This window comes from Melospiza melodia, chromosome 1 (assembly GCF_035770615.1).
Source record: "Melospiza melodia melodia isolate bMelMel2 chromosome 1, bMelMel2.pri, whole genome shotgun sequence".
Lineage (NCBI taxonomy): Eukaryota > Metazoa > Chordata > Aves > Passeriformes > Passerellidae > Melospiza > Melospiza melodia.
In genome coordinates, this window is record NC_086194.1 from 150342547 (window position 1) to 150369548 (window position 27002).

The window sequence follows — 27002 nt, forward strand, 5'->3', positions numbered from 1 at the left end:
TGCATGAAAGGAGGGAAGTCTTTGTATGAAGCAGCATGACAAATTAGGCCATCTGTGTTGTATTTGAAGGTCTTCGGTTCAAATCCTGTTTGGAATAACTCTTATTATTTTACATGGATCATTAACTACTTAACACTTAATAGGTATCCTTGAACAACATTTGGACTAATGAAAGCACATAAGTAATGTATGTGATCCAGGACATTTTATAGAGCAACATGGGATTTTCTTTAAACTTCCCATGCAGACAGTGCTTCCTTTAAGCAAAGAAAGAATTTGACATTAGTGATGCTGGGGCAACCATCTAGTAATCAAAATACCCCAGCTCCTATAAATGTAAACCAGAGCTTAACAATAGCAAATGATAGCCATTTATCTTCCCAATGTATAGTATAAACAGTGTATGCCATTAAGTACTGACTAACATTTTCTCAGGCCTGTCTGCAGGTTTAAATAGCCAGAGGTCTTCAGTCTTACTGACAGCTTCAGAGGCAAAGAAACTTGCTACTGCCAGGTGTGCAGGTTAATAGACATGATTCCCTTGTCAGTCTAGGCCCTGTATTCCTCACAGTTGCTATGAATTAATTTACTGTTAAATTCTTAGTTTCCTTTAAACTGTTGCAGCCAGCAGCAGTTATTGCAGTCTGTGTTCCTTCAGCTACCAGCTCATGTGATTTAAAGAAATGAGAGTTTTGTGACTGAAGGCAATTTTTGACAGATAGAGCAAGCCCAGGGATGTCTCTGGCTAAATGTATTTAACAAAGGAAGCCGAGTTCTAACTTCTGTGGCTGTGCTTTGAGAGTCGGCAGGCTGCAGTTGTTGCTTTCTGGATGCAGTCTGGTTGCACACTGAATACAAGGCAAGTACTTCCCTTAAGCAGGCAATGCCGACCATCCCACAGCCTGCTTTCCTCTGGAGTAGGAAGGGAGTGCAAAGCTGGATACCTCACCTGCTTTGCTGAAATCAGCACCAACCTACCAGGTTTCCTTTTTTTTTCCTTAATTAATTTTTTTTTTTCCTTTGCCAGCAAGAGTTCAGCTAATTCTATCATACAAAGAATTGGAGTGGGACACAGCATAGTACAAGACCTGTGAGTTAGACCCCAATCAGTTGCTTGTTACAGGGCATTCTGTTTCTAGGAGATGCAGAGCTGAAAAACATGCTTGGCTCTCTTGGAGATTACCCCAAGTGTCTGAAGGTTTTTGCTATATTTATGTATGAAGTGATATATAAAAAGGAATTATTTGACCTAAACTGCTCTGGGAAAGGTCTTGCCTGACTATGGCTTCAAGTTTTTTGGCTAGCTTACTTTATTCTGGAGTGTTTGAGGAGTGATTGATTGTTCTGGAAGCAAACTAAAAAGACAGATTTGAAGTTGTGAGCTCTCCAGGTCTAAAGAGCATTATGAGAGTAGGCATGTTTTAAGAGTACACATTGCACTGCTTTAGCAGCTAAGTACAGGCAGCTGCTCTTTGGACAACTTTGTTTTCATAGTTCACACAGCTCATATGTAGGAGAAGTTGATTTATGTGCCGTCCCCACTCGTTTCCATACATGTGGTCAGAAGGGGGAGAAAGAACCTGCCTAATGCAGTAAAGATGCAGCTCTATTCACTGAAGAAAAGTGTAATTTAAGCAAGTGTTTATTCCAGGAGAATGTAATTCAGGAAAAACACAAATGAATCTTAAAAAAGTGGCTGAAATCTACAAACTTTTAGAAATGAAACTGCTGTTCCTCATTTTATACAGGTGTGTTTGCATCCCCTTGGCTTGTCTGTGTACTCCATAAATAAGGAACAGATTAGTCTAATTGAAATGGTGAGTACAGCGCTGTTTTGATTCAGTTAGTCACAAAAGCATAAAACTTTTCAGCACACGTTTTTGGCAAGCTAGTCACCAGTTTTTACTTCCAAAGTATTGTCACGATCTATTGCATTTTCTGGTACACTACAAAGTCCAGTGACCAACTGGATCTAATGGGGCCCTCATGAAGCTTGTACATCTACACCTTGTAACCAAATGAATAAACAGCTCACAAGAACAAGTATTACAGGAATAGCTTTATTATCTTTAAACAATTTAATTATATTACAATTTATCCATCAATATGCAAAATTAGAAGTATTAAACAACTTCCATAAAATACTCAGGAATGAAGCACATGTGTGTATATACATATACATTTTTAAACAGTGTTATTTAAACAGTGACTAAGTTACTAAATCATTGGATGAAATGTTCATAATGGATGGGCTTATTTCACAGTCAGAAAAGGACAATGCAGACCCCAGCCTCCTTTATTCTCAGTAGATGAGACACAGCTTTTCAGAATATCTTTTAACAAAACAGAACTCAAGAGAAAAACATTGCAGTTACTACATTCTTATTTACTGTGCATTTGGTCATATCAAGTATGCATAGAAGTTATTAGCTATAAAGCATATGCTCCAAATGGTGATCACATTTTATTCCAGTTTTTGACTCTAATTCCAGCCATGTTCAGGAATCTCCAGACATAATTCATTTTGGTAAGCATATAGAAAAGGAGAGAAAAGTTAACAAGCATAGCTGAAAACCAAGTAAGCTTTTGGTTTTAAAATGAAACTGCCATAGCCAGATTTGGTGTATAAAGTCATCTAACTGTGCCCAGGGACTGATTTCTTGTCTACTACAAGAAATGCAGGTGTTTAACATATATTTGTTAGTGTATTGTGATGGCATCATTACCTGTTAATGTAGTTGGTGCCTGTGGGTCCATAGTTTTCAATCAACTTAAAAAAATCTCATTTGGCTTAGTACATATTTGAAAGGCCACATTTCTTTTATCAGTTGGAAGATGATAAGCATAAAATGAATTAGGGCTGAAGGGAGCACATACAATGTAGTGGTGGCAGATCAGAAATGAGCAAGACCCCACAAGGTGTACTTAGCACCTGCACATCTGGGTTACATTGAGCTTGGAGATTTTAAGGAGACAGCTCTGTTTCTTCAATTTTTGAACTGCATGTTACTGGCTTCCAGTTAATGAGCAGACAATGCACAGTCATACATACATTGAAAGTACTTCTGAAAATTTGATGGTGGATAAAATAAAGTTTCTGTATACAGACAGTTTTAAAAATAAAGTCATGTTGTAGTTCATGTTTTGTTCTCCAAACCACACAAAGGCACTAGTTTACATTATGGACTAATGTCCTGCAGAACTTCAGTCAAATAAAGGAAGCTATTTTAAGGTTAAAGTGGTGCTAAAACCCAGCTGTCACTAGTAACTTAAAACAGCCACACTGGGTTTAGTGGGGGAAAATGCTTTGCCTCAGGACGCACATGTTGGGGGAGTGTGGGTGTGGGGGGAAAGGCTCAGCCTTGAGCAAGTTTTTACAGCTGAGTTATAAACCTGGTTTATAACAGAAACTGGCAGACCCTAAAATAAGATATAGAGGTATTGATACACATTTCTGTGTGTGGTAAAAACGTCCGTATGCACGTAATTTCCCCCCATTCTCTAATTTTTGGTTACTGAAAAGAAAAAGGATTTTGATTAAGCTGTAGTCCAAGGCTGTTCCTTCTCACTTTATTCGTTTGCCAGAACACTTTCCTTCCAGCACTAGTATTTTGGCTAGGAAGCAGGAATGTTGTCAAGATTAGAAAAGCTATTGGGCTTTGTTATCAATTTCTACCTCCTCAGAAATTACATGCATCTCTACTTGATGTAGGTTACTGCAGAGAAAGCACCACTTTCAAACTGGTACGGCATTACTACACACACCAGAAATAACTCTTAATTAAATCCTTTCCTCAAGGCTTTATTTTTCACCATGGTGAATTTGCTAATGAACACCTGGGCAAAACTGGGATCAACTACATACTGATAGGTCTTTGTTATAGTCAGGGGCTGCTCAGCAGCCAGGGCTGGCGGGGCCGGCGCTGCGGCGGTGCTGGGGGCGAGGTGGCAGGAGGCCTTGGTGATGTACTCCACCAGGCGGCTGTACTGCTGCTCCGACAGCCGCTCCCTGGCGCCCTCGGCCTGCAAGAGAGAGGGTACAACAGTCACCGAGTGTCTGACAGCGACGGAGCTGAGCAGCAAGGACAAGAACTTCCACATTTCGCTGATAAAAGTCTTCCTGCCTCAAATCTTAAATAGTTTAAAGCATTTTTTAAAATCATGAATGTTCTCCCATAGTTGAGTCCTTGGTGAATTAGTCCTCTCCTCTGCTGTTTTGGACTTCTGAGAAGCTCTAATTCTGACACAGAAAATTTAAGGAGTATCTTTTGAGAATTGGTCAAGAGTAGAACTTTACAACAGATCAACTCCTTGTATTGAAATACCTTTTAGAATGGAAATCCCTTGTAGAAAAATGTCAGTAGCTCTTGGCAAGGCTTATCATACAGAAATTCTATTTAGCTAAAATATTTTAGTCTTTAACTTGCTTAATTTAAAATCAGGACTAGAAGCTACTTTCCAGGTGAATGTTCTATGGCAGGATATATCCATCTGCTTCTGGCAACAAAACCCATCCACACAAGGACATTTTTCTAAACAAAAGGGTTTTACTAAAGATGATTTGGGCATTTTGTTTCTGGAAAAAATATTAAGGGATCTGTGTTTTGCAGGCTGAAATAGGTAGAGCTTGTTTAAGATCCTAGCAAGAGGAATGCAAGTGACCTACCCCAGCAGGAAAAAATACAGTAGAGCAAATACTGTAATCTGTCATATGGTTGCAACCAGATAAACTATTATCCAGAAAAGCTATGGGCAAACCTGGCTTTGGAAGATCAATCTGCTGTGCCCTTGTTTTTGAAGTTGAGGCTGATTGTGACTAGCTTGAAAAGGGAAGGCAAACAAGCAGACATCAAGCTGGTTGCATGGCCTCAAAAAAACTGTATTTCAGAAATCCCACCGTGGATGCTACAGTAGTATGACAAGCTAAGCCATTCAGAACAGAAGTTACTTCCAAAATATTATAATGAAGAAAAAGGCAGCAGCTATAACAGGGCTAGGGTTTGATGCTTCCTTATTTTACACTTGGAGAATTGCTGACCAGTTTAATTTTTATAGGATTTAAAATTTCCTTGCTGGACATCATGCTAAAGATTTAAAGACTGCTATCCTCTGCCTGTCTTTCAGGGAGTTTTACAGGTCTTGCTAGATAGAATGATACTTTCAAACAGTGCCATTAGATTCACTTCAACATCCACAATCAGTATCCTGTCATGTCTGTGGACTGCAAGACTCATTTAAATACTCTGCTGCTTATTTGAAGAAAGAATTAATCTGATTGATAGATAGTGACAGGTGTCACATTCACATGAAAAAGTCCCCTCTTTTTTTTTTTACTATGCCTTTGGAAATGGATTTGCTGCTCAGCAAGTAGAAACACTCCTGTTTTCAATCATCATCACAAAATTGCTAAAGGAAGCAGGCTCATGAACAAGCTCAGAAGTTTAAGGTTGAAGCTTATGCCTAGAAACAGCAGAAATGATGAAATGGGCAGAGGAAAGGGTTGTTTCCATGAACGACCTTAAGGCAGGGAAAAATCAGAAGGCAGACTGCTGCAGCCGACTCCAGCTAACAGTGGAGAACGGTGTCTGAACCACGACTTTGGTCTGGTGGCTCAGTGAAAGTATCTCAGCAGTCAGTCTGTTACAGCATTGGAAGGAGAGAAATATGCTGAAGTACCACCTTTGTAAACTGGATTTTAAGTTACAGGGTAAATTTTGGATGTAGGTGGCTTCATATTTTTTCCTCATTTCTCCTAGGGAGGTAAGCCCAGGGACAGCTGGGTTCTGCCTCCACATTGACCAGAAGATCCTGCTTACCAAAGGAGATGGAAATGGTGCTGGTATCCCACTCATCTACTTTTGTGAACACATTCTTCATTAAGCCCCAGGCCATTTTCCACAGATACAGCATAATTATGCAGAAGGAAATATTAACTATGGTTGGATGGTCTTCCAAAGTAACTGGGACCCTGCTTGCTTTTAGATGACTTCATCTGTAACTAAGTGTCTGCTTCTGCAGCCAGTTTCAGTTTGGCTTATATTTTCAAGACAAGAAAAATTTGGAATTGATGTAATTCTACATTTTTTTCCTAAATGGGACCTAAGATTGTCACTAAGTGCCCTCACTTGCTGCTGTGAATATTTATCATGTTGATATCCAGATCACTCAAGGATTCAAAACTTGACTGAGGCTTGCTTAATGTAACTCCTAGAAGAACATTAGAGATATCATGTCCTTTCATACTGCCAGGCCATACTTTTGGGCTAAGAACTCCAGTATTTTTCTAAAATTCCTCCCATTATGGTTTATAATGAATAAGCCTTCAGCAATTCTAACTCCACAGCAGCTACAACACCTGTGCTGTGCAGTCCAGATGGGTGTAGCACTGATCTACTCCTCTGTGCACACTGATTAAGGAGATCTGGCTCTTTAGGATTATTTTCCATTGCTTTGAGAAATCCAAAGACTGCTTTTAAGCTCGAAAGATGATAACACATAGGAGTATTAAAAAAAAAATCTGGAATATCTGAAATTCCAGGGCCCTTCAATTTCTTCTTGTCTTCTTGATGTTATGAGCTATACCAAGAGCAGCTGGAAGAGCAGGACTTTTGAGTTTGACATCTGTCTGGAAACAAGCAGTGTCTCAATTACTTTGGAAGATAATCCAAATACAATTAATGCTTCCCTTTCAATAACAAACTTGTCAGTGCCAGAGTTTTTAAGAATCCATCCAGGCTATTCCTGTCCAGATGGATTAAGTTATATCTTGTGGAGGCGAACAAGGCATCAGGCAAACCTATTGCTGAAGGAGTCAAAATATGCTGTATAACATCTCTGGTGATTACAGCTGTAGAATAACTCATGTTTTGTTTCTTAACTGTTCCAAGAAGTTGAGGAGAGGGAATGAGAGAAACTGTTTTGGGCAGAGCTGAAACAAAACTTTTGGCAATTGTTTTTGTGAGCGGTAATGCAAAAAAGTCAATTTTTATAGCCTTGAAATTAAATGTTTCAATTTCTTGTATTATTCCTAGTATCTTTGACTAAACTAATCAGAAAAATAGACATAACTTATTGGTAACATTAGTTCTGTTTTGCTAAACTCAAAATAACAATCTGGTTCACCTGACTGGGCATTTTCCAGCTAAAAATTGAGGCCATCTTTGCAAATGCTATCATGCACAGACACTTCAGCTGAGGACACCTTCACTGTAACACAATGGCCTACTATTTTAATACTGAGGAGTTGTGCCTATTTAGGCATCACTCTGCAGCTTAGAGCTGCTCATCTTCAAGTTACAACTTGTTCCTCCTAAGGTTCCTTCTCCTAATCACATCTGAAGACTTTGTAGAAGCTCTTGTCAGGAAGCTGAAGGGAAGCTCTGGCTCCCATCAGCACCAGTGCTGCATGTGACACCCAGACCACAAATTCAGCTGCAGAAAGGAAATCACCAAGTATGAGATCTCCCAATCCACTAAAAAACCAACAAATATTAATTACAAAACACTCTATGTAATTACTAAAACTGTATATGAAGCTTTTTGGAATCTTTTATTGTGTAGCTGCCTTAGCTGCCTTAACATAAAAAAATTAAAAATATTTTTTTCTCTATTTCTTTCAACTGCTCTTCCTCACAGCACATTTCTTTAAATTTTTACAAGAATTTCAGTATCAGTATCTGTATTCTGAAGGAATGTTTTGCCAGGTCTGTTTTGTACAGCGTCACTCAACTTTTGCTGTCTTGCCATCACTGACTTGGCTCCACCTGGGACACAGGCACTTTTCCCATACATTTTCACTGTGTTCTCAAGAGGCTGCATCAGCAAAAGAGATTCTGGGATCAAGGCTTACAGCTCCTAGAGCTGCATTGCTTCACCATTTGAGTAAGACTCCCATATTTCCACCCATAACTTCATAAAAAAAAAATTATGTATTTGGTCCAGTACCTCCAAAGGAGGATGTTATGCACACACGCGTGTGGGAACATTGGACTCTGCATGTGCCATGCAGGGTTGCTCTGTGCATTCAGGGGCCCCATTTGCCCATAAATCCTACACATTCCCAGCTGCAGCAGCTGTGGGGACCAGAATTAGGGTCCCTGTCCCTCCCTTCCCTTCTGCCAACCAGGCAGACCCTCTGCACCCTTCATCACCCACTTGCAGCAAGCTGCCCTTCCCCCACAGCAGCAGCCTTCTCCCTACCCCTCGGAAAACCAGATGCAAAGACAACACTCCAATCCAATAAAAAAAAGATCTGGGCTGGTGCTAAAGTTAGGATTAGGATAGGGTGAGTGTATCCAGTGCCTTAGGAAAGCGATTTTTCTTCTTCTTCCCTCCAGGACACTAGCTCTGGACTGAGCAGGACAGTCTGGACTCTGACAGTCTGATGTGTGCCTCCACCAACCACTCAGCACTCGGGGACAAAAAAAGCTGAGCTTTGCTCATTTGCTTCACAATTTAAGTAATCCCTCATGTAGCTTTGTGGTGAGAGAAGGCAACTTCAGTCAACAGTTCTCTGTGAGACTGAGGTTAGTGGAAAGACAATAAATATAAATAGAGAATTCAGCACTAAAGAAAGCTTTTACAAAAATATTCAAGTGCTGTCACGACACAGATGAAGTCCTTGCTGAAATCAACAGCAAAACTCTTCACTGACTTCAGCAAAGTTAGGATTTTACTGAAGGTGCTCCTACTTTTTGTCACACCTTATACTTCAGGGCTTTTATGTGTTCTTTTTTTATATTTGAAACAGAAATTTCTGGTATAGCAGAAAACTATAAACTACCTGGCACACTTTTATAAAAACTGGGACATGCATGTTCGTTTTTGAAATGCTCTCTCATATGACTCTACTTGAGAATTTAATACAATAAACATTGTTTCCCAAAAGTGTAAAAATATAACATTCTTCTGCCATTAAAAGAAGATAATTAATCCAAAAGACCTCAGTATTCAATAGCTTAGACATCTTTCAACATGATGATGAAGCCTTTATGCTCTTACTGGCAAACACTTGGTGCATCCAATCTCAGAGAGGGACTAATCCAATTTAAAGCTAGCATTTGCAGAAGGATGATCTAAGGAAGTAAATACAGTCGAATAAGACCACTGTGCTAGAAAAGACAAGATAAAAGCACACTGAAAGGAGCACCACCACCACTGAACTGCTAACAGAATTCCCAGAAGAATAAAAGGAACTGCTTTTGCTGGGACTTTGTAGGCACAGGGTGCAATGCTGACTTGCCAAACAGTGTTCACCTCATGCATATGTAGCCATGAGAACCTTTTCAGAAAAGAGGTGATGCTTACCAAGAACTCAGACTTCCTCTACTTTCTCCCTCAGAAAATTTCTGTCATAGATATGGTACATCACAATCAATAAGAGAACAGAAGGGAGGAGACACATTCACCCAAAAGGAATCACAGCCAACTAGAAGAGGCAAATCTCCTGGTTTGGCACTTCAGCCTCTGGCCTCCCAGCCCAGAGGTGAGTATTCCCACTGCCAAAAGCACCAGCATCAGTGTAACTTGGTCATTGAATGGAAAAGGTACTCAAGTCTTTACCTCCAAGTCAGAAGGCACTCTCTGTTGTTTTAGCTGCACCTTCAGCAGATCTTTTTGCTGATCATCTTCCAGACAATCGATTTCAGTCACGGGGAAGGCCTGCTGCTGTGTGTCTTCACTGATGCTCACGACAAAGAGCACCTCTGAGGTGAGCAGCAAGCAGCCTTCATGCTGCTGGCCCGATCCGCTCACAATCATGACATCTAAGGCCATATGAACCTCTGGCCTTCCCAGAGATTGCAGCATTTTCCTGCATTATCAGGTTAAAAAAGGAAAAATAAAAGACAAAAAAAGAACTAGTTAGAGCATTGGATCCTCCAGGGCTTATTCTGATCACTGTTTTTACTTAAGCCTGTAGCTATCACATATGGATGTAAAATAAGCCAGGGAGTGTACTCCAAAACTCCATTACTGAAAGATGTAAGACTTCAGATTTAAAGGATGAATGTGAAATTGTTACTTATCAAAACCCCTCAATCACTCACCACAGAATTGGCCTAATATCTGTGCTAGGTTAGCCTATTTCCCATCCTATTTCCTTGATAATAGAAAAATTACCCTGAGAAGTGGCTTAGAAATTCAGTGCAGAAAATAAAACTATCTTTACTAACAGCTGTTTCTGGAGATGTGCAGTGTTTTTCTTGGGCTCAGTGCAATGATAAAATAAGTAAGAACTCACTGAATACCATTAAATAAAGATCAGCTCTGTAGTTTCAAAGCTGGATGCAGATCAGCAGCCCATCATTTGCAGATTGGGTTTCTATGCACTACCTTTGTGTTTAGCGTTCCTAAACAAACTGCCATAACTCAGCCTTTGCAAGGGAAGCCTTTCCTGTTAACTTGACCAGAGGCCAGGAGCTATTAATAAACAATGTGGATGTAAAAATGAGCAATTGTCTAAATAATGTTACCAGACATATTTGACGTGGCTGTTTGGAGCCTGCTCAACATGTTGATCATTTGGATGAGAGCGCTGCTTGGGAAGCTGAGAAAGTCCAGCTCCATGCAAAATACCTGCGGGTGAGAGAATTCAGGTTTTTTAGTGGTTGTTTTCTACAACGCAGTTACATGTTGCAGTGATGTCATCTGTTTAAAGCAGTTCATAAAACAGTGCAGATCCAAAATGATGTCACATCTCTGGATGCTGTAGTCAAGATAATTCATTAAATATTACAATGCAAGAGTTGTGCACTTAACCCCCATGATCTCGCTTTAGCAAGAAACAAAAAAACCCCACTGTGTGTTCCATGAATCAGCTCTACACTTGCAATCAAGAGAAACATAACACTCCTGAGAGCCATCCCTTCAGAGCAGGATCAGACACATCACTTAGGATTTATGTAGAAAAAAATCAAGACCATTGTTAACTTTCTTGCTTAATATTCAAATACTTTCATATACGTGTCACAATCGGTACAAATTAGAAGGCAAGTTTGCCTAGATACTGCATTTAAATGTTCAGTTACTTAATCCAGCTGTTAAACACAGATCCATGTACATTTATGAGATCTCCTGGGGCATCTGGCTTATTGTGAATTCTTCTTAGTGCCAGCACAGAATGGAGACTACAAGCAGCGGTTAAGCAGGTTTCTAAAGAGACTCTCCAGAGCTGAAGATGGTACAGTATGTATGATTTTAGATGGCCTGTAAACATTCAATGATGAGGTATGGTCACCAGAAAGAATGTGTGGGATGCAAAAAAAATTCATAAATTAACTAGTTTTAAAAATTTTTACATGACAGATGTGGAGTAGGTTATGCAGCAAGCACTAGTGTTACATGGTTTGGTGCAAAGTTACTCTTTTACAAATGTACTTCTTTACAAATAAATTAAGAGATTTTCTTTTGTCTAAGCATTCCAAAGGCATAAGGGTGTCAATAACTTAGATTCCCTCTTACACAATGGATAATAATTTAAACAAAACATCAGCAATGAAAAAAAACCCTTTAATTTTTAGCACACATGTTGATGGTAATACTTAAAAGCAGCATCCCAATTGTAACAGTTGGCTTACCAAGGTTCTCAGCATTATGTGAGTGAAAATGTTATTTACAGATGGAGACAGAGAGAACATGTGTTTATTTCTGTGTGGTCCTCCACCCCTTGGTCTCCCCCAAGAGGCACAGTCCCACTTCCAATCCAGTTGTGGGTAAGAGTTACTTGAACTCTTGTGTATTTTCCTCTCACGCACTGTCAACTATTATTGATATAGTTTTATGTTTTTTCCTGGCTAACTCTTTTGTCATGGTCATGGAAAACATGATGTCTTATATACCATAGTACCATATCTGCAATGAAAAGTGTCCCTCTACTACTATGAGTTTCTTGATAAAAACAGCAGCAGAATTAAAACTAGAAATAATACTGTCCTGGGCAGCAAAGCCAACACGGAGACAGCCAACAACAGAAAAAGCCTTCTGATTTTGCTAATATGGTACTATGGGTTTTACACCTATGGGGGGTACAATGCAGGAGAACAGCTATTATTTATGATTATACAAACAAGATAAAGTTGATTTGAAAGAATTCTTTCATTATTTCTTTTACTAGATGGAATGAGCTGTGGGTGTTGTGGGAAGCATCCTAACCTTAAGCTCTATGAGAACTACTTGTATTTTAGTTAACACAACAAGCATAAATGTTGCTAGTGATTAAAGGCATAAATATTCAAGATTTTTCTGGTATAATTAGTGAGGTGGAATTATTGACACATTGTCCTTCTATCAGTATCCTGCTTCTTTCCCCAGACTCCCTCCAGCTACCATTTCTTCTTAAAAATTCAAGCTGAAAGTGATTTATTGATACTGGAGACAATTAAATTAGTGTATTTTGATATTTTTATCTTTTACACTTTTTGTTTGTCCAGAATTGTTCCCATCAATTTGAAAGGATTTAGCACCAGTGCCATTAAGTGCTCAGTCCTGCTGGAAACCCCACCTCTGGTTGCTCTAAGGTTACCCATGTATCTGAAAACAGGACTGTCTTCTCGTGAAGCTCCAGTTTAAAGGGGATGCTCCTACTACATGACTCACTTCTTTCTCCCTCTCCCTAACTCACTCTTTGTGTAGAGATAGCCCAACTCTTTCCCTGCCATAACAAAGCAATCTCAAAATAATGCTCTAATTGGACATAGTGTTGCTCTAATCCTTTTATGTCAAAAACTATTTTTCAAGCACATATGTTTCTGTAACTAATTCTACTGTATTCCAAGAATTACTTCATGCTTTCTGCATTCTCTGTTTCTGTGGCTGTGCATCGCTGATCAGTAACACAAGAGAGAAGCACAACACGATGGCGTTTCAGAAAAGCAGCAGAGCATTTGTAACTACTTAGCCGTGGCATTTCTAAACCTTTCTCTAAGTCACACAATACTGAGCTGGATAAATAAGACATAGCAGGTTGTATCTGAATAACATTTTAAAATTTAAATGGAGGTGTTGGAAATATGAAACTCACCGTAACCTGTCTGGGAGACGAGCTCAGCTGCCCCTCCAATGGGCTTTGTGAAGACGCCCATGATTCCCTTCCCCACACCCGAGATGACCCCTCTGGCTTTATGCCCAGCAGAAGCTTGGGCCTCAGATACCCGCTGAAAATTCTGCATCGGCTGATCCACAATCCCAGCAATTGCACCTGAAAAAACAAGAGTCTCCAGTAAGTGGTGAAGATAAATATTCTGGAATAAGAGGAAATCTTACTACTGGACCTGAATATTGGTTGGATTCAAGACTGTACCCCATTCTTATACAGCTATTTAGCATTTGACCAATTAGGTAAACACTATCTTAGCTTCAGTTAAGATCTAACCTTTTTTTTTTTTTAACATTCAGATCACCTAACCTTACAGTATGTTTTCCTCTTTTGACTACTTATGCTAAATGCTTCTGCTGAATTAAGTTAGTTTGGCTCATTCTGTGTCATAATTCTGAAAATGCTGGGCTAGGAATAAAATCCTCCACTTTTAGACAGCTAGAGCTGCTATGGAAATGAGATTTTCACGTAAGTGCAAGATTGACTTCATGAGAATAAAAACTGTTTGTATTCAATACATCATTTTTATATCCTCTTCCACTGCCAGAAATGTTCATAAGCTAATGCAACTTTTGATATATGACTAAGATTAGCAGAATTAGACTTTGAGACTTTTTGTTACTTTTTTTGTGAAAACCATAATATTTTACTTTAATGTGCATGGGTCAGACTTTTACAAGTGACATAGTGACCTTCCCAGCTTTTAGTATCAACAGAGAACTTCAACTTAAATCTTCCTAAATGTAAACAGGTATCTGAGGTGGTACATTTCTTTGATCTTGAGTTTATGCTAGCCACTTAACCACAGACATGTCTCTAGTTGTTGTAATTTTGATAGATAAGCTATTTGGAGATAGCTATGGGTACAAGGATTGGACAAAGCCACAGCAGTCTTCCCGACCCGAGGTGCTTTGCTCAGTGAAAAGCAAGTCTGAGGCTTCTTGGTCAGGTCTCAGTTTGCACCTGCAGCTACAAATACCAAGATAAAACAATTATTTGAGGAGTAGGATTGAGTGTCACTCTGGTTACTAGGCATTTTCACCTCAACCTAGACATCTTTGAAAGTCCTGCTTTGTAAGTGGAAGGAAATCCAGGCATAATTCCACAGATTTGGACAATCGCAACTGAGGTATTTGGCCCCATGTGTTTACCAGCGTGACGTGCGCTAGGCAGTGAGCTGCTAACTGGTCTTCAGATGGTTTTAGTTACTGTCACTGGATAAATAAAGAAATTGCTGACTTTAAACAACAAGAACTAATATAGTATTTGTGCACAGTCACTGTCCAAAGAAAAGAAGAGGATGAGAAGTAGCACACATTTCCCCAGATCCTCGTCCCTGGGATACTATCAATCAGGAATTCAGGAAACTTGCATCCCCCATAAATGCCTTCCTCTCCTCTTAGAGAGAATTCTCCCAGAATCTGTAGCACTAGCTTTTTGACATATGTATAGTATTTCCACAGAAAATGCTGGTCTGTCTTTGAAGTGATGCCTGGTTTTAATTGAGGTCACTCACTGAAGCTGAGTGTGCAGCTGAACATTCACCTTTTGTACCACAAAGGCCACAAAGCTTTTTCCTTAATGCCATGCTATTGAAATGATACAATTTTCAATTCATTACTACTTGCCAGCTGTTCCTGCTGCTTGACTAAAATAAAATCTCAACACCACATTAGACAATTGGGATTGTTTGTCCAGTCTTTTGTGCAATTGGGATGCATTTGAAGGCATAAAACAATACTTGGTGTAGTCCTAAGTTACAATATTATACTATCCTGTGACCTCCTTCACCCTATCTATTGAGGTCATCCACAACAACTGCACTTTCAGAACAGAAGTTATTGCCTTATAAAATGTAATCCACCTAAGTCCTAGCACTAGTAAATTATTTACTGCAATATACTTGAACAAAGTTATAAGGTAATAATAAGAGCCTACTGCAAAGGACCTGTGGTATGCTCCAGGCACTCCTCAGCTGGAATTAGGCTCCAAGGACAAGGAAACAGAATGGAAACTACTGTGACTGTGTTATATAAGAATATTTATGTAATGCCCCAAATAATCTATAGCTTAATTAGCCACTTTTTAGTAATTTCACACTTTCTGTTATTCTGGCATTTTATGCATGCTCTGAACTTCTCTGTGAAGACATTGCCCTTTTGTATCTCAAATCCTTTTGCAAGTCTTGTTGTTCTACCTGCAAAAAAATATACCAAATGATCTTCTCTTTCTCTGTAATTCCTTATCTTGAATTGCAACTCACTGCCACAACTCATTTATGTACCGTGGCCATGCCCACAATCACAATCACAAAATAAACTAAACCTTACTCCTTTCACTGAGGAGTGGCTGGTCCTACCACCCTTGTGTGGGGAATCCAGATCTGTGCAGCTCCTTTCCTGTGTGCAGCATGTGTGAGCAAAGGAAACAGAGACAGACCAAAGCCTGAGCAACCTCAAAACCCAGCAGCAGCGAGAGAGTGGTGACACACACGTGAGGCTCAGGGCACTCCTCACCCAGAAACTGTGCAAAGCACATCTTCCTGTGCCCCTGTGGCTTCTTGTGTTCTAACAGAGTTCTTGGCACGAGCACCATGAGGGATGGACTTACCACAGAAAGTCTCTCCCCGCCAGATTTCAGTGGGGTATCAGGAAAGCACAGCATGGAACCACATGTAGTGGTTCCTCCCTTCCCACTGTCGTTCTCTTTCACATGGTGTCCTACTGCTGTCCCTGTCCTTTCCCTGTAAAATGTCCCTTGACCAGTATTTTTTTAATTAAATGAAACCATTCTCCATTTTTCTTTTTTTTTTTCCTTGCCCTAAGCATTTGATTTTATATGCATGTCCACATATGTACACACAGATTATGCATGTATAAAGAAAACCTCAATAAAATTAAACACCAAAGCAACAAAACAAAAACATATTCTTCCATTACTGGACCAAAGAGGTTCCAGCAACAACATAACATCTGCTAAACATCAGATGGGGTGCACTCTGGTTAATACATGTTGCTCAGTAACAATAAAAAAAGTTACTTTGATATCTACAAAATTCAGATAGTTCAGAGTATATCACTGGATTACTTCAAGAAGAATTTGATTACGGGCAGCAACTGGTTTGTGTGCAGACCGACAAAGTTTGGTGAACGTAGCACAGCTTACAGACCTTGCCAACCATCAGATTGCTTGTGACAAATGCTTTCAGAGCAAGACATAATTGGAAAAAATCCCCCACTAAGAGAAACTGGCCATGCTTTGCCATGAGGCTGGAAGCTGCCCAAGCTGAAGCCATTTTGCTTCCTTCTCTCTGTTGTCTTTCGGGACTGCCTCAAGTGTTTCACACCAAAACCAGGGCTGAAGCATAATTTCATCACAGCAAACATCACATAAAAATACAGCTCAAGGAAAAAAGCACCTGTTGCCATGCACTGATGTAGTTGCATAGTTAGTGTGTGGAATAGCACACAATTTCAGGATTAGCACTGGCTTGTGCTATCTTGTGTTGTAGATAGGCAAATATAGAGTGGCCCTGACTCAGTGAGAGTGTACAGCAAGAACAGCTACCACCACCTGTAATAACAAAAATCTGAGCTTCCGAAACCCAGGTTTTGCCTTCTCTACCAGGATAGTTACACTGTCAGGCAATATGAGTCAATTCACTTCCCCAAAAGCACAAAGGAGTAACTGAAATGCTGAGCACTTCTGCCATTGTAAAAAATAGCTTTTTGAATAGCTGTCATCTTTTTGGTTATTTAGACATGCTCAACTTCCTAAAGGCAGCCACTTCAATGTAATATTTTTCACTAGGACAAGCAGTTGAAAATATAGCCGATAGTTTCAATAGTCTCTTTTACATGCTTAAAAGTTAATATTTTCAGTTCGACCCTGTCACACAAAATGCAAAAGATAGTTCCTCAGTGAGGGGTCAATCATCTAAATATTTTACCAAAAGTTTCACTGCATTTTTGCCTAAACATATAAAAGGAAAAAACACACCTATCATAAGCTGTTGCTTCTTTTCACACACAAGTGTTACTAAAATGACCCAGAAATCTCCCCCAAATTAGAAAAGAAGCCAACAGCTGGCCAAAGATAACAATCAAATCAAACAACACCCTGACAGTGCTTGAGTCATTTAAAATGAGACAGGACAAAGCACTTAAGAATGTACCACAGGGAACAACTTGCACGGAGGAGGAGACGAGAGTACATGATTTTGGCCCCAGTTCAGCAAAGCTCTTAAGCACATGCTTAAGTGCTCTGCTGAATCGGGGCCACCGTGAGCCAGATTTTCACAAAAATCAGAAAGGCACCTCTACTTTCTGGGTAGAGACCACTACACACCGATGAACTGAAGACTAACGTGACTTCACCTAGGCACAAAATCTACATTTGCCATTGTTTTAGCTGCCTGCATGGGTCAGACGGCTTACGAACACGAGCGTGCTGTGACCATCGTAGCAATCTCCTTCACACTCTTCAACTTTACAATTAGAAAGTCACAGAAATTACGGCTTCAAATAGTCGTGCTCTCTGCATTTCTGTGCTCATCAAGCTTTTCATCCTTGCAAAGGAAAAAAACTGCAGCTTCACTTTGTTGTGTATGAATAACCGTAAGTGTTTTTAGAGTAAGCATGTTCACGTTTATTCTCTATGCGCTGGGGAAAAAAAGCAGCACAGTGGTACCATCCCTTCAACTATGACTGTTTTTTGTTTTTTTGGTTTTTTTTTTGAGAAGCCACAATATTCTTTACACTAAAGACAGGACAGCAGCAGCTTTCTGACATGTTTGTAGAAATTGAAACATAGGTCTATTCATAATTTAGGTCTTGACACAATTTATATGAATGCTGCTGCCTATACAGAGGAAACATGCTTTTTAAAAATTAAGTTTAATAAAAAAACTGATACAAAGTAAGTGGAATATTTCTGATTTCTCCCTTATTGAAGTTCCATACTTGTCACATCCAGCTTTACAGTAACTGTAGCTATTTATCTGGGTACTTCTCTGACTCCACTGCTAAGAAAAGAGGTAGTTAGCAGGGAGCGATTGCTAAACAATAACAGCGGGAATAATAACAAGACCCTAGCTTGTGGAGGAGCACTGTTTAAATGCTAATATGAAGCTCTAGGTTTCTAACATGAAGTCTGATTTCTTAGGAAATCAGGGACACTGAAATTCTAGCTCTATTACTTGTTTTGCTTTTAACTCGGGTGTACTGCTGCAAACCACGGAATCCTTGTGTGCGGGGAGGTGCAGGAATGGCGTATTTGTGCATGTATGTGAGGAGTTCCCAGCTTTCCTGAACAGCAAAAAACTTTGCCTTGATACAGCCAAAGCTACTAAGTTTTGCTCTTTACTTCAGGCTGTACAGCTGATGTTTTTAGCTCTGAAGGGCTCTGGTGTGTCAGTGAAGGAGATATAGACACCATGTTACCTTGATGTTTAATTAATAACTGAGCCAAGATCACCAAGCCATTTCACCAACACATACACACCAAGCTGACACAGTGCTTCTAAAAGTATAATCTTTCATCCAGCAACTCAACCTGACTGCCCTTAGCCCAATAAAACAAGAGGGAAAAATAAAACCTCCTCCAAACTGCCTTTGATTTGCAACACCAGCAACAGCTTACTATTGGGACAGTGGCTACTAATATATGGAATTTCTCCTTTATGCACATTTCTCCCAGGACACTTGCTTGCCGGTTTACAGGCATTATCAAATGGCAGTGCTTCACATAATCTAATGTTATTGCTTAAAATAATTCCCAGCAACTTAACCCGAAGCTGTAACATTTTTACCACTTCCTCTTTGGGGCTTTCAGGGTTGCGGTTGCAAATTTAGGAGTTGTGTACACTACTGAAGATTAGGAAACAGGACAAATCCTTTCAAGCTTCAGCTCTTCTAACCTTTTGCACTGGACTGCTTTTGGTCACTTTGATCTCTAAGAGATTCATACTGTTTAATACATACTGAGGAACTCTGCCAAACAATACAGTTCTGCATTCCTTTGCTGTGTGACAAGTCGAAGTAACCTAGAAAATCCAGCCCCTTACTGCAAAACTTCTTGCAGAGAATTTTTCCACTGTGGGTTACTTTTCAAAATTTTAGGTGCTATTTTGAAATGGAGAGAGTAATCTTGACTTCTAACCAAACCACTCGGCTGCTTGATGAATAAAATTACACTGAAACAGGACGATCTGGGTCTCTTTGTAAAAGTAGAATTCCTCATCAAAGCTTACTTAACATCTGCACTAAGTTGAAGCAGTTTTCAAACAAACCCAAGAATCTCTGATATCTACAGTGCTGCAAAAACAAGCAGGTTCAGAAGGCAATCCTATAATTCATTGGAAAGTAAACATCAGCATGATGACGTCTTCGTGTTGAATTAGTTACAAGTCACGCTGCCCGATGCAGAATTATTCTTTTTTTCCCACTTAAATCTACATCATGTACTAGTGAAAATATTATTTCACAAAGTGCAAACCCATTCTATATCTGCAATTATTTTATCAGCAAAAATCATACACAAAAGTTAGAAAATCTTGATAAACAGTATCTAATATACATACTGTGAGGCTTTTTCACAAGAAGACACTAAACCCCCAGTATTTGAAATTATAAATCACAGTTAGAAAAGGCTAGTGAGCAGATCACAAAACAGTATTATCACTTAACTTGATATTTAATAGTACATTACCTAGAAGGCTAATGCCTAAACGAGAGAGCCCCTGTCTCAGTCCTTCTCCCAGGCTCTCTGGAAGCTGCCTTCTCCATTCTTCTTGTCTGTTGTAATGCTCCTCATCCAGTGACAGCCTATCCATATTCCGAGCAAGACTTGTTGCCAGATTGGTAATTGACGTCAGTGTACCTAAATGCATGGAGATATACATTTGGGTCTGGATTAAAATGCTTTAATTTAAACCACGGAGACATTGTATGCCTCACTGCAATGCTGAGCTTATGAGCAGAGCAGCAAGTCAAGTGAACAGTCACCCATGTGTAACATGCTTTACTATTTGTTAGGCATCACCACGCTGCTGCTATGGCCCGTGTCACGCCTTTTACATTAGCCTGCTCCAGGTTTGCCTGGTCGGTGGGAACAGAAACTCATCGGAACATCCTTCTCCAGTTCCCTGACTTGTGGAAGGCCAATCTAAATGGAGAGGGGGGTGATGGACAGGTAAACAAATATTTACAGAAGGAGCCGTGAGGCCGCGTCCTGCGGGAGGCAGGAGCCGGGGCTCGGAGCCGGGGCAGGCGCGGTGTCTGTGCAGCAGCTGGCGCCACGCGATGGCACTGTTTGTACAGGCTTTGCAAGGGAAAAGCTCCTCCTGTTCCCATGGCAGGCCAGCCCCACTGTCAAATCCCATCCATGGACTCACACAGTTATGACAACTGTATCTACTTCTTCTTTTTTTTTTTTTTTTAATAATAAATATGATGAGGTGGCCGAGTGTAGAATTTCTGAGGGCAAGCAGAAGTGCAGAACACCTTTATACTTCTGCGGTTATCACATGAAATACTTGCTGAGTGAATATCTATTTCCCATTGGGAGGTTTAAAATTCTGAAGTTTCTGAAACATTCTCATGCACTGCAGTAAAGTGGTGATCTGTTTGGTACATGAGACATTGCATGTGAGCTTGTTACATACACTCTTAGCTTAGCTAAACAGGAGTTGTTTGGTTTTTGAGCCCTGGTACCAGGAATTTCAACTAGCACAGAGCAGCACAAGACAAGGCAGGGCCAGGAGACTGAAGGATGGACAGATTTTGCTGCTTAAAAGTTTAACAATGCATGACAACAAAGCTGTAGTTGGAGTAATAAAGTGAAAGCTCTACCTTTGGAAATGTGTTTTACAAATGATGTTGTTCCTCTGGAAACTCCACTGACAAATGCTCCTGGGCCTCTGGTCAGTCCTTCATAGGGGAGCCTAAAGAAATCAGCTATGCCATTCCCTATGCTTCTCACCAGACTAGCTGGGCTTCCAAGAATTTCCAACGATCCAACAACCCAGCCTGTGTGGAGAAACAAGACACATGTTACAGCTGCAAAAACTGCAGAAGCAGCAGTTGTGAAAAGGTTATTCCTTAATTATCTTTTTCACACTAGAATTCAATGCATTATGAACTTCCTTTGAGCAAAACACAGGAAATAACTCATCCACTATGAATTCAGAAATGGCAATGTTTCATACTTCGTAAATCAAAGAAATCCTTTTGGCAAACTCACAAATAGCTTTAGAATTACTTCCTTCCAGGAGCTTCCCGTATTTCTGCTAAAAGTGTGTGAGGGAGGCAGATGCAAGAGCCTCACAGCTACAGAGGAATGGACTGCAAGCTCAGATGCTTGGGTTGGTTTTAGACACTATAAGGCAGTGATTTCACATCCTTATGTGATAGAATTGTGACAGGGAGTTTACACTGATACAATGTACTGCTTTACGGGAGTGTGCAGGTCAATTGCTTGATGGAGTGTTAGGAAAAGGGATGCAGATTTTTGACAAGTGCTTAAGAAGTTATTTTAAATCCACCCCAACCCTTCTAAGCTGATCATTTTCTTTCAGAGCGCAGTGAAAGCCAGAGAAATGTCTTCTGCTCAGTACAGTTGTGTAAACAGCAATGACATCTACATGCTGATTAGGTTACTCATAGGGGAGTATTCCTTATGCATATCCCAGGAAGAGTATCTGCAGATCTGGTTTCCTATATAAACGCAGGGTTGCCAGCAGCTTGCTGGATGGCTGAGCACGCAGCAATCTGTTGCTGGAAAGCTATTTGCAGGTCTTGTCTTTCTCAGGCTGGTAGGCAGCAGATTTATTAGGGAAACAGTGCTGCATAACTCTTTTTTTGGCAGCCCAGAGAGAGCAATTCAGAAATGGCAATAAATGTGAAACGGGAACTGTTTGGTCTTTGAGCCCTGGTACCACGAATGTCAGCTGGCACTGTCAGAGTGCACAAGGTGTGACAGGGCCAGGAGACTGAAGCATGGACAGACTGGCCTCCTGCTCTCCCATGAGGGCCCTTGATCTGTGCTCTGCCCTCCTCATTCCCATCTCATCATTGAAAACTCCTGCTATCCAGATGCTTTTCTTGTTTTCTTTTAACCCCTCCCAGTCATTCCTGTGGAAGGCTGAATCATGAAACCAAACAGAAGAGCAAATGTTACTCATATGAAATGAATTAATCTCATACTATCATTCTAAGCTCCTGGAAAATCTATTATTCTTGTTGAATCTGTCCCACATTTCAGCTCTGGCAGGTTGAGAACTCCAGTACTTGTCATATGAAAAGCAGGAACCAGAGTGGACATAAGAGAGAGGGTGGGATGGACTACAAAAACAAAACCCAAGTGCTACAGGCAATGCAGTGAACAAGAGCAGCAACACACATTGTGGCCCTGCTGTTCTGGAAAGGAGCATCCCCTGGCAGTCCCTTCCTGCCAGGACCAGGGGAAGTCAGAACTCCAGGTTGGGTCTGCAATTCCCTCACTGCAGCATTTTTAATAAATTATCTTTGCCACTGTGTGAAGTGCTGAAAGGCTGGAGGGGTGGGGGAAGATGTGTATAGATGGGAGAGATGTTCTTTCTGCTTTTTCTGATATTATTGCAATAATTCCTTACAGCCTTTTCCCCCCCCCCAGATATTCTTGACATTCCTTGTCCTACATGGTGGTGTGATGGCAAGTGGCTACAGGACACTGCAGCTTAGTGCCTTGGTGCCCTGCAACATCCCCAGCAGGCACCACCAGCCTGGGACATGGGGGACTCCAACTCCACTCTCCTGCTGGGCCAGCCAGCATTTCAGCAATGTAAACCAGAAAAAAACCAGGAATGAAAACAGTTAAACACAAAACTGAGGGGTTGCCTGGAACACCAGGGATGTCTTGTTGTAATCTGTCCCTGCCTCTCAGGTTTGAGAAGCTCTGGGTGGATCACGCTCACCCTGGGAAAGTGTATGGGAATAATGTACAACCTGCAGCATGGGTGACCCTCCTTGGCCAATGCTCAGAGCAAACCCAATGGCTCCTCACTGCCAGCTTGGATCACCCAACCCAGGGAAGAAAGTCTGGGATTAAGTCAAGAATAGGAGAATGAGGAACCAGGAACAACCCCTCAATTCACAAGCTCTGTGTGGCATTTTACTTTGCAGAATACAGTATCATGTCAGGTTACCATTTCCCACTTATGCAGAGTAATTGTATCCACTAACATGAAATGAATATCACTGTATTAGCAGAGAGCCGCTGAATTTTCTTTATAGAATTCTAGGGTTAGATGTTGTACCAGTGATATTTTTGAATATAATTTTATTCACTTTCATACAGGGGACAACTTAATTAGAAAATAATAGGAGATTTCCATTGCAGGTTTGGCTGATTTGAGATAAGCAATGCTAATCAGCATATTTGAACAGAGCTCTCCAGTCCCACCCATGGCTTTAATGGATTCTGACCACTCCTTTGCAACACACAGGGCAACCTGATGCACCCCCTTCAGCAAGCTTTGGGGCAAATCCTGCTCCCTCCCACAGGTCAGCAGTGGTCCTGCACACAGCTAAGGGCCAAAGAGTGCATATCCCTGAGTATAAGGTATGGCTGTAAGGGCAGGCTGGCTGTGCAGATGCCACCACTGATTTATGCATGAGCAGAAGGGAGTTGAACAACCCCTATTCCAGATTAATGTAGTTAAAATGCAGGAGCACAAGGTCCTCTTCCATAAGAGACCAACTGTGCTAATGGTGAGAAAAATCTCAGGGTTTGCAGATCATATAAAGCTTTTTGCTTGATTTTTTCCTTCCTTTTTTTACTTTGTTGACACAGTCTGCTCTTTTGACAAGTGTCACAAAGTCTTCAATATAAACCATTTTCATTGCTAAACCAAACATTAATCAGCACAATTCACCATTTTAATCATGGTGACACCTTTCAAACAATACATTTTAGTTTTAGTACTTTCAGTGGGAGTTAAGTATATATGCATATGTATTTTCCTGAAGAGAAGTTCCACCAAAGTAAACTTCAGTTCTTAATACTTAAATCTGCTTGATTTCAGACACATCACTGATCCCAGAGCAAGTGATGGGGGAGAAGCATTTACATTGTGGACCATATTTGGCCACAGTTTCACTCTTAATTACCAAGCAACTAGACCTGCCCTTCTGTACTATGAGATTTAACTACACAACAAATCCAAACAAGTAGCAGAAAGAAAAAACATGGAAATTTTACAAGCATAATATTGCAAGAAAATAATGAACTGGCACACTGTACAACACCAGGGTTGTCTTTTTTATCATTCAACAGGATAGTTTGGATAGGAACATCTCTATCTACACAGTAATTCCCTATTATGTTTTACAGAAACAGATATTAAAACACGCCACAGATACAATTTTCTGAAGCTTCATGTACAGCCTCAGATGTTTCACTGAAGGTACTATTACAGACAATCATTTCACATCACACACAGTGAGTGCCCCCCAATGAAGCCACTGCAGCATTTCTGTACTGATGGCATTGAGGGCCTCTCCCTGCAATGTAAACTGCCCATTGCCAAGTTTAACCAGCAAATGGACTATCAGGTACCAGTTGCTTGGGGATTAATACTTAATACAATGCAAACAAAACAAACAAAAAAACTGTGCACACTGTTGTCACAATCAGCAGTGCAAGTCAGGCATGCACACAGTGCAACACAATGTCAGCATCTATAAATAGATTAAATGCACGTGTACAGTTTGGAAAGGGTGCACAGAAGTCAGGTTGCAGCGATGCTTCCAGTCCAAATGGAAGCATTAGGATCTCAGAAAATCTGACTATTAGTAAGGCAGGAAAATAAATCCCACGTTTCAATGTGGAATATGTTACTTCTGTGTGATCATGGAGGAGTTTTCTGTCTCAGGCACAAATTTTGTGCTGCACCAAGACTCATCAGGGACCAGATTTCATTACTTCTACATTAGTATTTATGGAAAACAAAATGTACCTGATAACTTAAAAAGACTAACTGCTTGCTATTGATCCTATATAGGATCAAAGGATAACAAACATCTGTGTGCCAGTTTAGATTGAAGGCTGTATGAAGAAAGACAGATTCCTAATCATAAACCGCAGCCAAAAGGAGTTTTAACAACAAAACAACATTCAGGCCTATAATTTACTTCTGAAGGCAGAGCAACATGCTGAATAATTTGATTAAACAGTGTTTTGGTGAGTTTATGTAAGGAATGTGGGTTGATTCTGACTAGTGCTATAATATAAAATGACAAAACCTAAGCCAGCTAGAACACATTTTAACGCTGTTTTAAAGGTTTCAGGTGGCTCAAGCCTTCAGGTGGCTGGCTAATGTTTAGCATAATGTTGCAAATCTTCACTGGTGTCTGCTCAGCTATTTTATTTCTCTTCTGTTGCATGACAGGACCTGAATGGTGTCTGAAAGTATCGTTATCAAACAGTGTCTAAGGAGAACAAAAATTGTACTGCTAACATCCAGGGTACTCGTCTTGAGCCCCAGCCACAGAATCCTGGTAGCCAAGGAAAATGTTGCTCGTTAAGGAAAAGCACTGACCTGCTCTGAAAAGGGCTCCAGCAGCGTAATGCATGGCCAGGGCGTGCACAAGCTGCCTGGCCGTGGTGAAGATGGGTCCTCGCTCAAACACCGAGAAGGAGAGAGGGGTGTGGTCTGAGGCTATATACAGTTTCAATGAAGCATGAATACTGACAAGGAGATTAACAGGTTGTATTTTTAATCTTCTGAGCTTCACTGGCTTGACTAAAGCTCTTGCGTGCTCTCTCACTTGTTCAGACACCATCAGCATAGTATCTGAAGCACTGATGGATTTACAAGCAGTTTTGTTTTCTGGAAGATATGTATCAAACAAAGTCTTGATGTAGTAAACAAAGGTGTCTTCCACATACAGCCTAGCTGGTTTGAGCTCAAAGCTGAAGTCATTCACGTGAAACATGGAATTCTCTTCCTTGGAAAAAGCAATGCAGAGTTTAATAAAGCAGTTTTCCTTATAGCTTCCCAAATCTTTGTTACAAACAATGAGGTTGTTCATTCTTGACCACTGCGTGGTTTCAGTTTTCTCTTCTTGGCACAGCAGGACTGCAAAATGGAAATTGGATTTGTTGTACAACTGATTGTCCAGTTGCAAGTCTTCACAATACACTTGGAGACTCTGAAACTGTGGGAGGCCTTCCACAGAGTCCTGCTGGAACTCCTGTGACAGGGAGCTGGGGGCTGGGGCCATGTAGAGGAAAACATTGTCTGCTGTGAGACGCAGGAGCTCAGATGACACTTTGTGGTTTGTAATATCATCAAATGCAGCAAGACTCAACTGAGTGATGAACATTTTCAGTGACAGGATCTGCTCTTGACTTCTAGACAGGAGGGAAAAGAAGTTTTATTACTTCTTGTCTTTTGAGCTCACCTGGCATCTTGCTTGCTCTATAATATGTGGGAAACTCATTGTGCAAGTCCTGCTAACATTACTGGGATTTGGCAATCTTAATCACCACAGTGACTACCACCCAGGAGGTCTTCTAAGAAAGAGGGCAGTATATACCTATACCAGGGTTGTCTTTTTTATCATTCAACAGGATAGTTTGGATAGGAACATCTCTATCTACACAGTAATTCCCTATTATGTTTTACAGAAACAGATATTAAAACACGCCACAGATACAATTTTCTGAAGCTTCATGTACAGCCTCAGATGTTTCACTGAAGGTACTATTACAGACAATCATTTCACATCACACACAGTGAGTGCCCCCCAATGAAGCCACTGCAGCATTTCTGTACTGATGGCATTGAGGGCCTCTCCCTGCAATGTAAACTGCCCATTGCCAAGTTTAACCAGCAAATGGACTATCAGGTACCAGTTGCTTGGGGATT

At 40.5% G+C, this 27002-nt stretch overlaps 2 protein-coding genes across 7 annotated transcripts in view; one reads left to right on the top strand and one right to left on the bottom strand.

The window, feature by feature from the left end:
* LOC134426653 (cytochrome c oxidase subunit 6C) overlaps positions 1 to 27002 on the top strand; it is a 475168-nt gene that overhangs the window by 6180 nt on the left and 441986 nt on the right. The gene's annotated exons all lie outside the window — the stretch shown is intronic.
* Positions 2045 to 27002, bottom strand: part of VPS13B (vacuolar protein sorting 13 homolog B) — a 429375-nt gene continuing 404417 nt past the window's right edge. For all 6 annotated transcript variants that reach the window (XM_063171820.1, XM_063171844.1, XM_063171830.1 and 3 more), the window contains exons 56-62: positions 25671 to 26485; positions 20944 to 21120; positions 19802 to 19972; positions 13019 to 13195; positions 10473 to 10575; positions 9562 to 9811; positions 2045 to 4023 (exon numbers count right to left, since the gene is read on the bottom strand). In XM_063171820.1, coding sequence (XP_063027890.1) covers positions 3778 to 4023; positions 9562 to 9811; positions 10473 to 10575; positions 13019 to 13195; positions 19802 to 19972; positions 20944 to 21120; positions 25671 to 26485 — 1939 coding nt within the window. In that variant the 3' untranslated portion in view covers positions 2045 to 3777. The remainder of the gene's footprint in view (positions 4024 to 9561; positions 9812 to 10472; positions 10576 to 13018; positions 13196 to 19801; positions 19973 to 20943; positions 21121 to 25670; positions 26486 to 27002) is intronic.